Below are 13,114 nucleotides of genomic sequence, written 5' to 3'. Positions count from 1 at the left end.
GCTACTCGCACATACGCACCTCCACACTGAGAAATATACATCTGTTGCAGGCACAGCTTCATCAGTGTTGCCAGTCCCAAGTAAAAAATTATCGGCCCTTTTTTTTTTACATGTGCCTCGTAATTTTCCCATTTTTCCTGAAACCTGTTAGAATTCTAGGTGTAAAGTTAAAGAAACATAAATGTATATTATTATAAAGATCTAAGATATCAAACAATGCTAACAAACTTATTGATATGGTATTACCATACTTAAGTGCAAATCTTTTGAACTGGAATATTAAGTTGGAATTTAGTTAATGCAAAATTAATTTGAAACTATTTATTTTATGCCAGTATTAATAACATTTGGTTTACATTATTTTCCAGTGCAAGTAAGGGATTCATGATTACTAATGTTACAGAACATTTGAAATCATTAGATAATTATTATCATACATGTTAGAAGTGAGATTCCTCATCCAAATATTTTCCACCACAGCCAAAAGCATTCTTTATTCCAGGAAGCATCCCACCAATAGGATATCATGATGTAATAATTCCCAAGGACTCTGAAAGGATACGCACATAAGTACACAGTTATACATATACCCATATGTACAACACACACACACACACATACAGGGTTATGCAAATAGGAGGAGCACATTACAGACTTTCATTTTAGACACATGGTAAAAGATACAAACGTAGAGTTTCCATTTGATCCTGCAAGGTAGTGCAGGAGGTGATGAAAGGAATGTGGCAGCTCCCCAGGAAAAGTTGTTCTGATTTACGGAAAGCTGGATTGCAAGAGGCGGGCATCATGACCTTGTGCATCATTGATGGCCTCCCAGGTCTCTACATTGTCCCCTGCAATTTTTATCTATGAGGCTATGGCACTGTTAAGACTCCATCACCTAAAATTATATTGGCCATGGTGACGATAGCTGTAGACCAGTTGAAGTGTGTGTGGAATGAAATGGATTATTGTTTCAACATTTGTCACATCACATACAGTGTCCATATTGAGTGCATAAAACATTAGCTCTTACTCTCTGTGGTGTCACATAAGACATGTGTGTATCTTTTACTACATGTCAACAATAAAGTTTGTAATATGCTCCTTCTTTTTGAATCACCCTGTGTGTGTGTGTGTGTGTGTGTGCATGTATATATATGCACACACAGGGTGTTGCAAAACAACTTCAGCAATGCTTGGGTGCTGGTAGATATCATAAAACAAGTAACTTTCCCTTATAAACATAACCTCGAAAGTGCTTAGTTTCTGGTATATAAGCACTTTAAATCTAGCCTACATGTACGCAACCCAACACAGTAATTGATGGATCTAACATAAATTCCAGGGATGCGTGGCAGGGTTGCCACTAGCGTCCCTATATTTAGAAAATGATATATTTATAAATTAAATGATGTAGGCATACGTATTAGCAATGATTCATGTAATGAATTTAAATCGGGTATCGGGACGTCTGGTAGCTTCCCATCAATTGTTAAAAAATTAAAACGACCAAATATTGCAGACTGCAGGCTTCTGGAGCTTGCCTACCTCCACAAACGAGCTATTCGTTTACGCAAGAGAAAAATCGAAATTCTTTCATAATCTGAAAAATTGTCAATGTTATATTTTTGTATGTATTTTTAGGTTCGCATGTAAATATTTTATTGTTAGAGGGGCATGGCCCCCTTGGGTACAGGGTTGCAGCTAACATTCTAAACAGTGGCGCAGGAACGTTTTTCATTTAGGGGGGTACAAAATTCAGTCTCCCATATATATACACACACTCCTGCATGTATGTAGAAATACATTTGGGGGGGGGGTCCAACCAAGGGTCACAATAATAATACATAATAATAATTAGAATAATTAAATTAAAATAAATATGTAAATTTATTAATGTTAATTATTATTACATGAATAGGTAAAAGATAGTACAACCTTAGTGACAATGAAGTTCGACCAGTCACAAATATAGGAGTGCGTTGTGAAAGAAGGAGAACACATGCATATGCTGAACATATTTTATTCAGCAGGCTACATGGAACAAAGGAAAACATAAATTTCCGCTGCAACGCAGCAATGTATGGTGTCCACACAAAATAAAACATTTTCGTCCATCTACACGTGACATTGAAGTTTGACCACTGTTAGAGGGGATCCTGTTTACCATGGTGTGACGCTGCCCCGTCGGCGAATAACTGTGGCAATGCGTCGGGGCATGCTGCGGGCGAGTCGTTCAAGGTATTCCACATCGATGCGGTGCCATTCCTCCTGCAGGCAGGCGATAAGAGCAGCCACTGTCGTGGGTCCCCTCTGTTGCACACGTCGCTTAAGAACACGCCACACATTCTAAATGGGCGAGAGGTCGGGACTCGATGGTGGCCATGGCAGAGTTCGCACGTGATGGCGAGTCAACCATTCTCTTGTCAGCTGCGCTGTATGAGGCCGGCATTGTCGTGTTGAAAGATGAGACGCCACCTGTGGAACAGGTGCCTTTACACTGTGGGAAGATGCCACTCCAGTATGCATGTATAGGCACTTGCATTCACAATGCCCTCACAGACGTGTAGTGGGCCAACCCCAGATGCTGTCATGCATCCCCATACCATCACTGACGCAGGTTTCTGTACCCGACGTGCATAACATTTTGCTTCATTCTGTTCCTCCTTCCGACAAATGACTGTTTTCCATATTTTCCCGTACACAACATTGAAAATGGATTCGTCCATCCACAAAACCCTGTTCCACTGCCGAAATGTCCATCCCCGGTACATTCGTGCCCACCGTAGTCGATTGCCTTTGTTCAACATGGAAAGGAAGGGTTTACGTTTCGCCTTGTACACTCGGTAACCACATCGCTGTAGGTAACGGCGAATGGTTCTGGTTGACACTTCAATGTGAAAGCGTTCTCGAGTCCACAGTCTTAATTCGGCCACAGAAACATGATTGTTGGTCTGGATATAGCGCCTAAATATCCGTAGGTCACGCACGCTCAGCAGGCGTTTTCGACCGGGGGCCTTACCTGGCTCTGTAGTACCCGTATTTTGGTGGTGTTTGATGATGCAGTGGACGGTTGACTTGGGTAAGTTCAGTTGGCGCCCTATTTCCCGTTCACTGAGTCCATCCCGTTGCAACTCCACCACTCTTCTCCTCACGGTGTTGTCAATAGGTTTGCCCCTGGCCATGGTGATGATGCACTGTGGTTCCTCGGTCCACAGCATGCGCTTATATACGGCGGACTCCCTTATCGTGTCCGTGACGTCATGCTTCCGCCGAATGCGCCACTCTCTGGAATTTACCGTATGGGTCTGGTGCCTGGTCAAAGTTCAATGTCATGCATATAGTTGCCCGTTTTTGTTCTTTACGTGACCTTGGGTGCAACATGCTGGGATCACAATTCTTGCCTGCTCACACGCCTCCTCTTACACACATGCGTCACTTCTGCGGGTCACCCATTCCACCGCCTATACCTCTGTGCATTTAATCACTTATTCCTTTCAGGTCGAACTTCATTGTCACCAAGGTTGTAAAAGAATAGATGTATAACAGCAAATACTCATTATTTAGCTTTCGTGTAGTTAAGATCGCCAAGATTTGAATAAAAACAACTGCCTTGGTAAGCATTTGATGTCAAATAGAAAAAGAATTGAATATTTATTGAATAACAAAAAAGGAGTTAGATCCAATTAACAAAAAGTAAAGTTGCATATCAATATTTTATGGATATCATTATTAGTACTGTGCATAAATATTTGGATCCCTTCAAAGCCGTATCAGCGAAATTTATTGCCTTCCAATAAGTTGAGCGGAAATAGCCATCGATTATATATTTAATGCTACACAATTATATTTTGATTATTTACTTTTACTACATGGTAAGTCTTTAGGGGATGGGTCCTCTTGGAACCCCTCCAAATACGTCCTTGATACCTAGGTATAATGTGAAGCCATGAGAAACATTCTATTTTAGAACAGCACACACGAATGTACTGTTATTTAATGCAAAATTTGCATAAATATATTTTTCTTTGTTTTTCTTAGATTTTTTTTAACAGATTTTAAAACCTGATAACAATTGTGAAACATATAAAGCTCTGGACCTCGTTCTGGACTTATTTGGATTTAACGGAATGGAAAATCAGGAGTTTGAAATGTGAAAATTGTGAACGAAGATACATCTATTCATTTTAATACAGGTTGAGATTAAAGGTGGTGAGGAGGATCTTAAGCCACCCCAACCAAGAATAATCATCTTCCACCCACTGGATCCGTATATCATACTCATAGAGTTCTACTTCAGATCAGTTCACTCTAATTTTAAAGACACATAGCTATGCATAAAAACATATTTAAACAATTTATCAGTGGTGTGCGGTGACATTTAAACTAGGGTACACAACATGGGCCATCCGAAATGGATTATGGGGGCCAGAACCCCCCTCCCTGGCCATCATGTTATTCAGAAAATAACTTCTTTCTACAATTTTATAATGGAAAATTTCTCGTCCTTGTATCAATATCCAAATGTAACGAGGTAAAATATATGTATGATATTTTATATTCGCAAATATATTCTGATAGTAGCTACGTAGAGTCCAACAATTCAACTTCGATTATTTCCTGCATGCAGTGCGATGAACATTGAACGGAAAGAAATGGCACAATCATTTTCCGTGATTTCAAATTTCATGTAATAAATTTGATAAATCTCAGTATCGTCTACTATTTCACACCTTTCGCAGAGGAAACCAACGAATAAGGCCAACAATAAAGTTTCACTGTTTTTCTACTGTCAATCACTCTGTAGAGATATTTTTTTCTTCTTCTCAAAAATCAAAATGCCTAATATACTACTTACCATCCTTCACAACTTCTGCCTGAAACAATTCTTCCAACTCAGGAACAGACCTTCCATTTCGGATTGTTTACACTTTTTTCGTAAATTCCGAAAATCCCTTCTCCAGAACGTCATCAATAACTCCCGGTCCCCCTATTTTATCACTTCACAGCACCGACAAACAATAGAGATCCTGTAATGTAAATAATTTGAACGAAACACTCGCTGCAAATTTCACACGACAGAAGAAAGTAAAAGTCAACCTCCCACGGTATGTTGTGTCCGGTCCCGCTATGCTCGAAAACCACGCGTTCTTGTGGACGAATGAATCGGAGTTGCCAGTCGACAAAGTATTTTGTAGAAGGGAGATAATTAAGGACAAGTAGAAAATACGTCAGCATACATCCCAGAACACTTCAAAAGCTAAACTACCGTACATCACTTTGCAATGTCTGGCGGGAGGGGGGGGGGGGCTCATTCTAATCCCATTGTAAGCATTGTGTTTTATTATGTTTTTCTTTTATCATTCATTCACATCGTTGGGTCAACAATCAACACCCATGCTATGAAACTCAAAGGAAATGTTGATCCCGAAAGGAGATAAACAGATACTTTCATACACTAAGAATTGTGCGAAACTTGAAAATTGTTCACATATTTTCCCCTCGACACAGTGACAGTCCAGTCTGGTCCTCACCTCCCTATACGAAAAAAAAAAAAACCTTGCTAGTGTAACTTTACCCTGACATAAATATTTTATATGTGATAGTTTACGCGGATATTAAATATGATCTTCCACCACTACATATTCTTGCCCTCCTCTCTGATTCCTGTATCACTTTTTATAATGTATTTTTATTGCAACCCAACACAGTGATCTATCTACGCGTGGCTGCTAAATGCTAGTAAGCTAAGCATTCCAGAAAAAAAATATATGTTGACTACTGTCAACACTGCATACGCTGTCAAAATCTTGGGTACCCTCGCCGCTTAGAACCGAGAAAAAAGTGGGAGAGAGGGTAAGCGCGGGCAGACCCAAACACGTGGTCGGGGATGATATGAGCCAATGGGGCTACCTTCCGAATTTCTAGGGTACCAAGCAGAAGAAACAGCGTCTTTCTGCGGAAATCGGCAATGCGGATCGGGTGGGTGCCGAAGTCACAATCGGGATCATTCGGGACTGCCTTCAGGAAGGCAGCAGCGTGTTCGTGCGGAAATCGGAATTTCTTGCAGTGGAACTGCTTTCGGAGCGATTACTGTTGAATTTTCATATTCGGGGAAGACGAAAAAATGTTCATTTTTTCTTACTTCGTTGTGGGTACGCAGAGCGTACCTTGCGTATCCCGAATGCACGCCACTGCAATTTATGGCAGATGTGTACCACATCCAATGCCTTTTAGAATCTATAGGCATTGTACTCGTATTAAAAAAGAAAGAAAATAACTGAGTTGAGATGGTTCCTGATCAACTCATAGCGAGAGAAAGGAGAAGAGAAAGAGGAGAAAAGAGAGAGAGAGAGAAAAAAGTAAGAAATCTAACTCTGAAATATTTGTGAAACATTTGACAAAGCATTTATTTGTTATATATTTAGCTGTACCTGACACTCTTCAAGCACTGAAAGTACTATCATTACATATACAAAACCTAAATGCTTCAGATCTCAGAGGAAACAAGGAAAGCCATACGCTCAATTTTTTTTTTTGTTTTGTTTTCAATCTTTTGTGGACAACATGAAGAGCCGGCCAAGGTTTATTTTCGCATGGAGTGGTATTAAATGCAGATACATACAGGGTAGGAAATAACCTTTTGCTAGGGGTCTGCAGGAAAAAGTAACAACAATTAAGAAATGATGGTAATACCAAATGTTTACTACGACAATTGTGGTTACAAAAACAAAATTAAAAGTTAGTTCACGACAAAGCACCTTGCTTCAAGGCAAATGCTAAAACCAAGACCTTCTTCGGAGAAGTGGCATTGACTTCTTCAGCAGTTCTGAATGGCCGGGTGCATCACCGGACCTGAATGCAGCGGAGCACTTTGGGGCTATTCTGAAGGATGCAGTTGAGTCCTTGATGATAGTGGAACGTGGACCGGACCGCTATTCCCGGCCAACACTCCTTGCACATCTGGAACAAGTCCTCCGTGACATGGAATGGAATACAGACTGTTTGCGAATCTTCTGAGCTCCTACCCTGATCGTCTTCGTGCTGTGAGAGAAGCAAACGGTGGACATACTAACTTTTAATTTTGTTTTTGTAACCACAATTGTCATAGTAAAATTTTGGTATTACCATAATTTCTTAATTGTTGTTACTTTTTACTGTGGACCCCTAGCAAAAGGTTATTTCCCACCCTGTACATGTGTTTTAGGGTGACATGTCAATTTCTTTTTTATGTGAAAAGGTAAACTTTAATGTAAGCAAAAACATGTGCGTCACAGTTAAAGATTTTTGAATCTACAAAGAAAATCCAAAACACATTCCTGCCTTGCCGGCCTCCATGGCGGAAGGGTTATAGCATAGTGTGCTATGATGCCAGAGGTCCCATGTTCAAAATCCGGCTTGGGCATGGGTGTTATTTGTGAGTGTCCATCAATTCCATCATATCATCACTCATGGCAGAAATGCAAAGTAAAATACACCAAATAAATCAATCAAACATTAATATCTCACTCTAAAGACCTAGTGAATCCAATCCAAAATCTACCAATAGAACCTGCAGTGAGTCTCATTTATCTCGTGCATTCATATGACTAATGTAATTTTCTTACAGTTTGACTTTATTGTTTAACTTAAAATGGCGTTGTGTTTGTGTTGCATTCGATATCAAAATCAGATTTTAAGCAATTAATGTCCAATTATAAGTATACCTAATACATAGGTAAAATAAGTCCCCCCTCTGATAAAATTGCAGATTGCACCCTGTTTAAATGTCTAGGAAAAATTTCATTTCACCTAGGAATGATATCGCAATGGGATGAGTTCGAAAATTGTCACAGCTTCATATCGTCTCCTGTGTGGTGAGGTCCTTCTCATTCTTATTTGTGCTTATTTTTGTTTGGGATTCCACTCTGAAGTTGTTAGAACATATTCTAGATTCACTTCATGCTCAGGTACGCTAGTCTGGACTCTATTTTACAAAAAAATCTCTTAATATATAAGTTTAAGTATAGTTTTCCGAACACCCTCTTACAAAGTTATGAAAAATATGGGTGAGGTACAGGAGTGTATTGTACCCCCGCCCCCCCCCCCCCCCCAAGTTGGTCTGTCGTGCCTCGTCTCGTTTGTATAAGTATTTCGTTTAGGAAAATTCCATTTTAAATATTCAAAAGAAAATGGGGTCAGTCATACACTCTTCTTATGAAGATTTGTATTTCATTTTCGAATCGACGTGACCACTTCTTTAGAAAAGTGTACCCCCCATACGCAAAGGAGAATTCGTATGCAGCGTGATTTTCCGAGAGCAAATCTGATTCCATCGTTCCACACACATTTTAAACAATTTTCATCTCCTTAAAGAGGTATCCAAGAACATAGGTCAATGATCTAACTAGTAGCAAGCACAATGTAGTAGAATCAGTTTACAATGGTTTGAATTTCTGTGGTAAAGATAATACTTATAAGTTATAAAAAATATTCACTTTTTAATTGGGCGAATTTAAAATAGGTTCTTTTAACAGTAGCACCTTGTGTCTGCTGTCCAATTACCAAAGGGGGGTACAGGGGGTACAACTTGATTTACGGGTTTAGGGGGTACAGTACCCCTTCAAAAATTTGGGGAGGTACAATGTACCCCTTTACCCCCCCCCATTCCTGCGCCACTGATTCTAAATGCAGTGGACAGTACAAGTGATACGTGTGCCTGTTTAATTGAACACATTTTCAAAGTCTTTTCTTTGTTCTCTCTTTTGGTCTGTTGATCATAATTTCCTACACCTAGGAAAAGTCAAGAGTCGCCACTAGTATCAGCGAAGAAAATTCAACCGATACTTACCGATATCAAAATCAGTTCAGCCCTAGTTATTCCTCTATAGTTTATGAATTCCTTTCTGTTCCCCCTGAATATGTTAGTCCCTTCGTACAATCCTTGGCACTTCTCTGTCTTGCCACACTGTTTTCAACACACTGTACAGCCATTGCACACCAATCACCACTGCTCTCAGTATCATTTCCACTGGCACTTCAACTATTCCAGGTGCTCTCTCTCTCTCTCTCTCTTCATTCTCTTCAGTACTTTCTCCACTTCTTCCATGTGAGTTTAATTTTTTCTTCACTTGTTAATGTTCATTTAATTTTTTCCCGTTCAGCAATCTCGAAATGATTTCTCCACGTTCTCCTTATTTCTTCATCCTCTTCTATGTTTCCACTTTCATCCTTCAGCTTGCAGCTGTCTCCACTTTCTCTTCTCCTTTCTCTCGCTAATCCATACAATACTTTCTTGTTCTCATCTACATCATCTTCTAGCACTTTGGCCCACTCTTCCATTAATTTCTTCTTTCCTCCTTTACTACTGTTCTTGCCTCTTTCTTCTTTTCCCTGTACTCATTTCATGCATTTTGTGATTTAACTTTAAACCATTTTCTAAATGCATAATTTTTGTTTTTCACTGCCTCTCTAGTTCTTTCATTCCACAATGGTGTTTCTTTCTTCTTTCTTTTCTTGCTTGTCCTTCCACATACCTTTTCAGCTGCCTCTACTAATTCTGTTATAAATCTTACCCATTTTATTTCTACTCCTTTGGGTTCATCTTGTGGCACTTTAGTTTGCAATATTTGTTGATATTTCTCTTTTATCATATTATCATTCAATTTCCACACTTTTATCCTTCTTCCTTGTTCCTCCCTTCTTTCTTTTATTTTCCATCCCCTCACATCTCCTATTAGTAGCCTGTGGTCACTGTCTAAGTTCTCACTGGTTGATTGATTGATTGATTTAGTTTATTTTACTAAGCGTTTTGTGCCTCTTGGCTAATTTGCGAAGATGGGGATGAGTGATGAAATGATGAAATGGACATTCACAAACAACCAAGCCCAAGCAGGATTCGAACCCGGGACCCTTGGCATCGCAGCACAATGTGCTAACCACTCGGCCACAGGGTCCGGCTAAGTTCTCACTGGGTATTACATTAATGTTATTCATTATCTTCTTTACTTCCTTGTTTACCAATATATAATGTATTACAGACTTTTGTTCATTATTCCAACTTTATCTTGTAATTTTATGGTGGTCATATATCTTCTTAAACCAGCTATTACCTACTAACAGTCCATTTCTCTTACAAAAGTTCATTAGCCACCTTCCCTTCTCATTCCTCTGTCCCCATCCATCTGCTCCAAGTATTTCCGTATACCGTTTCCTGTCTCTTCCCACTTGTGCATTAAAATCACCCATCACAATTTGCCATTCCTTTCCTACATGTTCTTCCAAGTCTTCAAATTCTTATTTCTCCTTTCTTGTACTTCCAGTTTGTGGGGCATACACTTCGATTATTTCTATTAATTGTCCTCTTACATTCATTTTTAGTTTTATTATTTTGTCATTTACTCTTTCTACTTCCTCACTTATTCCATTTCTGACTACAAATTCAACCCACTTTTCCTGCCCTCTTCGGTACCTGTCTAGTACAGTTTGTAGTCTTTCCTCAATTTAGTTTCTCCTTTTCCTCTCCATTTTGTTTCGCTCATTCCAAAGATGTCGATTCCTCTTGCCTCCATTAGATCCACAATTTCTTCAGTCCTTCCTGTCAGTGTTCCAATATTCAATGTCCCTATTCGTAGCTCACGTTGTCTTCAATTTCCAGTCTGGCTTGCTACGTTGCCCTTGAGAAGGGAGAAAGTTCACCACAATTTCTGGGATATTGGATATTACACAGGTATTCTTTCAACTAGGTTTGAAATAATAATAATTTCTTTGTAAAGCATGTGTTCTATAACCTAACCTTTGTCAGATAAAATATTGAAATACTGAAACAGATGGTGATTGACAGTGTAGAAATCTTTCGATAGATTAAAATGTGTGAGAGGAGGAGGGAGACATAAGTTATATATACAGTACTACATTGTTTGGTCATAAGAATGATAGTTATTTATAGTTATTAGTAAATGAACCTAATTTGTGAAGTTAAAAATAAGAACTTACAGTTGATCTTGGTCCAGAAAGTGCTCTCCCATTCTCTTAATTGGGTGGCAGTAACTTTGTCTGAAGTGTCTGTAGTTATAATAACCACTACAAGGATAAGCCATCATACACTTTGGGTTTTCGATTGAGATCCGATAGTACTTATATGCCTTCAAGTGACTGCAACGACCTAAAAAGAGAAAGCGTTACAAAGCAATTTTGTCAATCATTTCCTTGCTGGTCTCCCTAGGCAAAACTAATGTTTCTTTTCATGTGTGGGCCATCATGTAGCCAGGGGGAGGGCTAAGGGGGCTGAGGCCTCTCCCCTGAAATCCCACAAACACCTCTATATTTTAAATAGTGTATAGTGGTAATTAATTTTATTTCCTTATCAAAATTAAACATCTTGCATAATAATTTGTACGAGGGTCACTATTTATATTTTGAGCCTTGGCAACACTGATTGAAGTTAGGCGCGATTTGACGTTTGCACGGAATCGTCTGGCATTATTGACCATAACGTACTTCAAATGTTTTGTCAATAGCTTCATTTGTGTTGTTTATGTTGTCTTGGATATTGCGCGACAACAATAAAATGGAATTAACTCGTGAACATTTTCGTGCGATGATTTTGTACGATTTTCGACGTGGATTATCAAGACAAGAGTGCATCGATCAACTTACTTCCACATTTGGCGATGAAGCCCCATCCTTTGCCTCTGTGAAACGCTGGAATAACGAATTTAATTGTGGCCGCCATTCACTCACCGACGAGATTCGCGAAGGTCGTCCAAAATCAGTTGTTGTTCAAGAAAACATTGATGCTGTGCAAAACCTAATATTGCAAGATCGTCATGTGACATAATGTGAGATTGAGGCAACCATAGCCATTAGTTCCACCAGCATATATAAAATATTACATGATCATTTAGCTGTGAGAAAGGTATGTTCTCGTTGGATCCCACACAATTTGACAAAAACTCAAAAAGACGTTCGCGTCAATTGGTGCAAACAAATGCTCAATAAATACAATCGTGGTGCTTCAAAAGACGACGTACCGTATATAAGATTGTAACAGGTGACGAATCATGGATATATGCATATGAGCCGGAACGTAAACAGCAGTCGACTGTATGGGTGTTTCAAGATGAACCCAATCCAACAAAAGTTGTTTGCGCTCGAAGCACATCGAAACAAATGGTCGCCTGTTTTTTCGGGAAAACTGGTCATGTGGCAACTGTGCCTTTAGAGGAACGTAGAACGGTCAACTCTGAATGGTACACAACAATTTGTTTGCCAGAGGTCTTCGGTCAAATACAGAAAACAAAGAAACGCCGTCGGATCATTCTTCATCAAGACAATGCCAGCTGTCACACATCTCGTCTAACAACCGACTTTATGAACAGTCAAAAAATCGAATTGATGGGTCATCCACCATACAGTCCTGATTTGGCACCCAATGACTTCTTCTTGTTCCCGAATGTCGAGAATAAATTGCGTGGACAACGATTTTCGTCGGCGGAAGACGCCGTTGATGCGTTCAAAAACCATATTATGGAGGTGTCTCAAGAAGATTGGAAAAACTGCTTTGACAAATGGTTCGAATGAATGCAAAAGTGTATTGACCATAAAGGAGAATACTTCAAAAAACAATAAAGCAGTTTTCAATGCCAAATTCCTGTTTTTTCATTGTTCGGCTCAAAATATAAATAGTGACCCTCGTAATATACTAAGAAAATCAACCTCAGGGCTTCTTGCCCCCCTTTTTTTCACCTTTAGATGTTGGCTGCTGATAAAGGATTAGCCCCTCTCAAAATACTGGCTACGGACCTGTGTGTGGGTTAGTTATTTCATCTAAAAATCCAATGGTCTTGCATTTTCAGGATATTTAAACTGTGTGTTGTAAATTAAACTCTTGATCGAAATGGTGCTTATATTTCTTAATTGTGTTCTAAATGAACTATCATTGATGATATGAACATAAAGACACAGATTAGCAACTTGGTAAAAGTTAGAGTGGAGGGGGATATTAATCTGCAAACATTTAGGAATTATGATAATGTCTGTGAGCAAAATGTACGAGGCCCATCCAGAAAGTAGTACCCGTTCACGCCATGTGGAGCGCTAGTGACGCGAATAACCGCAGCTCGAGGTCAACGAC

The 13,114-nt window shown here is 39.3% G+C and overlaps 1 protein-coding gene across 1 annotated transcript in view; it reads right to left on the bottom strand.

Annotated features, from left to right (window-relative positions):
* Positions 1–335: 335 nt before the first annotated feature.
* The window catches only part of LOC145989286 (pancreatic lipase-related protein 2-like), a 41,547-nt gene continuing 28,768 nt past the window's right edge, over positions 336–13,114 (bottom strand). The window contains exons 7-8 of the mRNA XM_083124614.1: positions 10,975–11,143; positions 336–550 (exon numbers count right to left, since the gene is read on the bottom strand). Coding sequence (XP_082980740.1) covers positions 457–550; positions 10,975–11,143 — 263 coding nt within the window. The 3' untranslated portion in view covers positions 336–456. The remainder of the gene's footprint in view (positions 551–10,974; positions 11,144–13,114) is intronic.

Source organism: Lepisma saccharinum, chromosome 6 (genome assembly GCF_977018435.1).
Source record: "Lepisma saccharinum chromosome 6, izLepSacc3.1, whole genome shotgun sequence".
Taxonomy (NCBI): domain Eukaryota; kingdom Metazoa; phylum Arthropoda; class Insecta; order Zygentoma; family Lepismatidae; genus Lepisma; species Lepisma saccharinum.
This window is presented reverse-complemented; position numbering and strand designations above follow the sequence as displayed.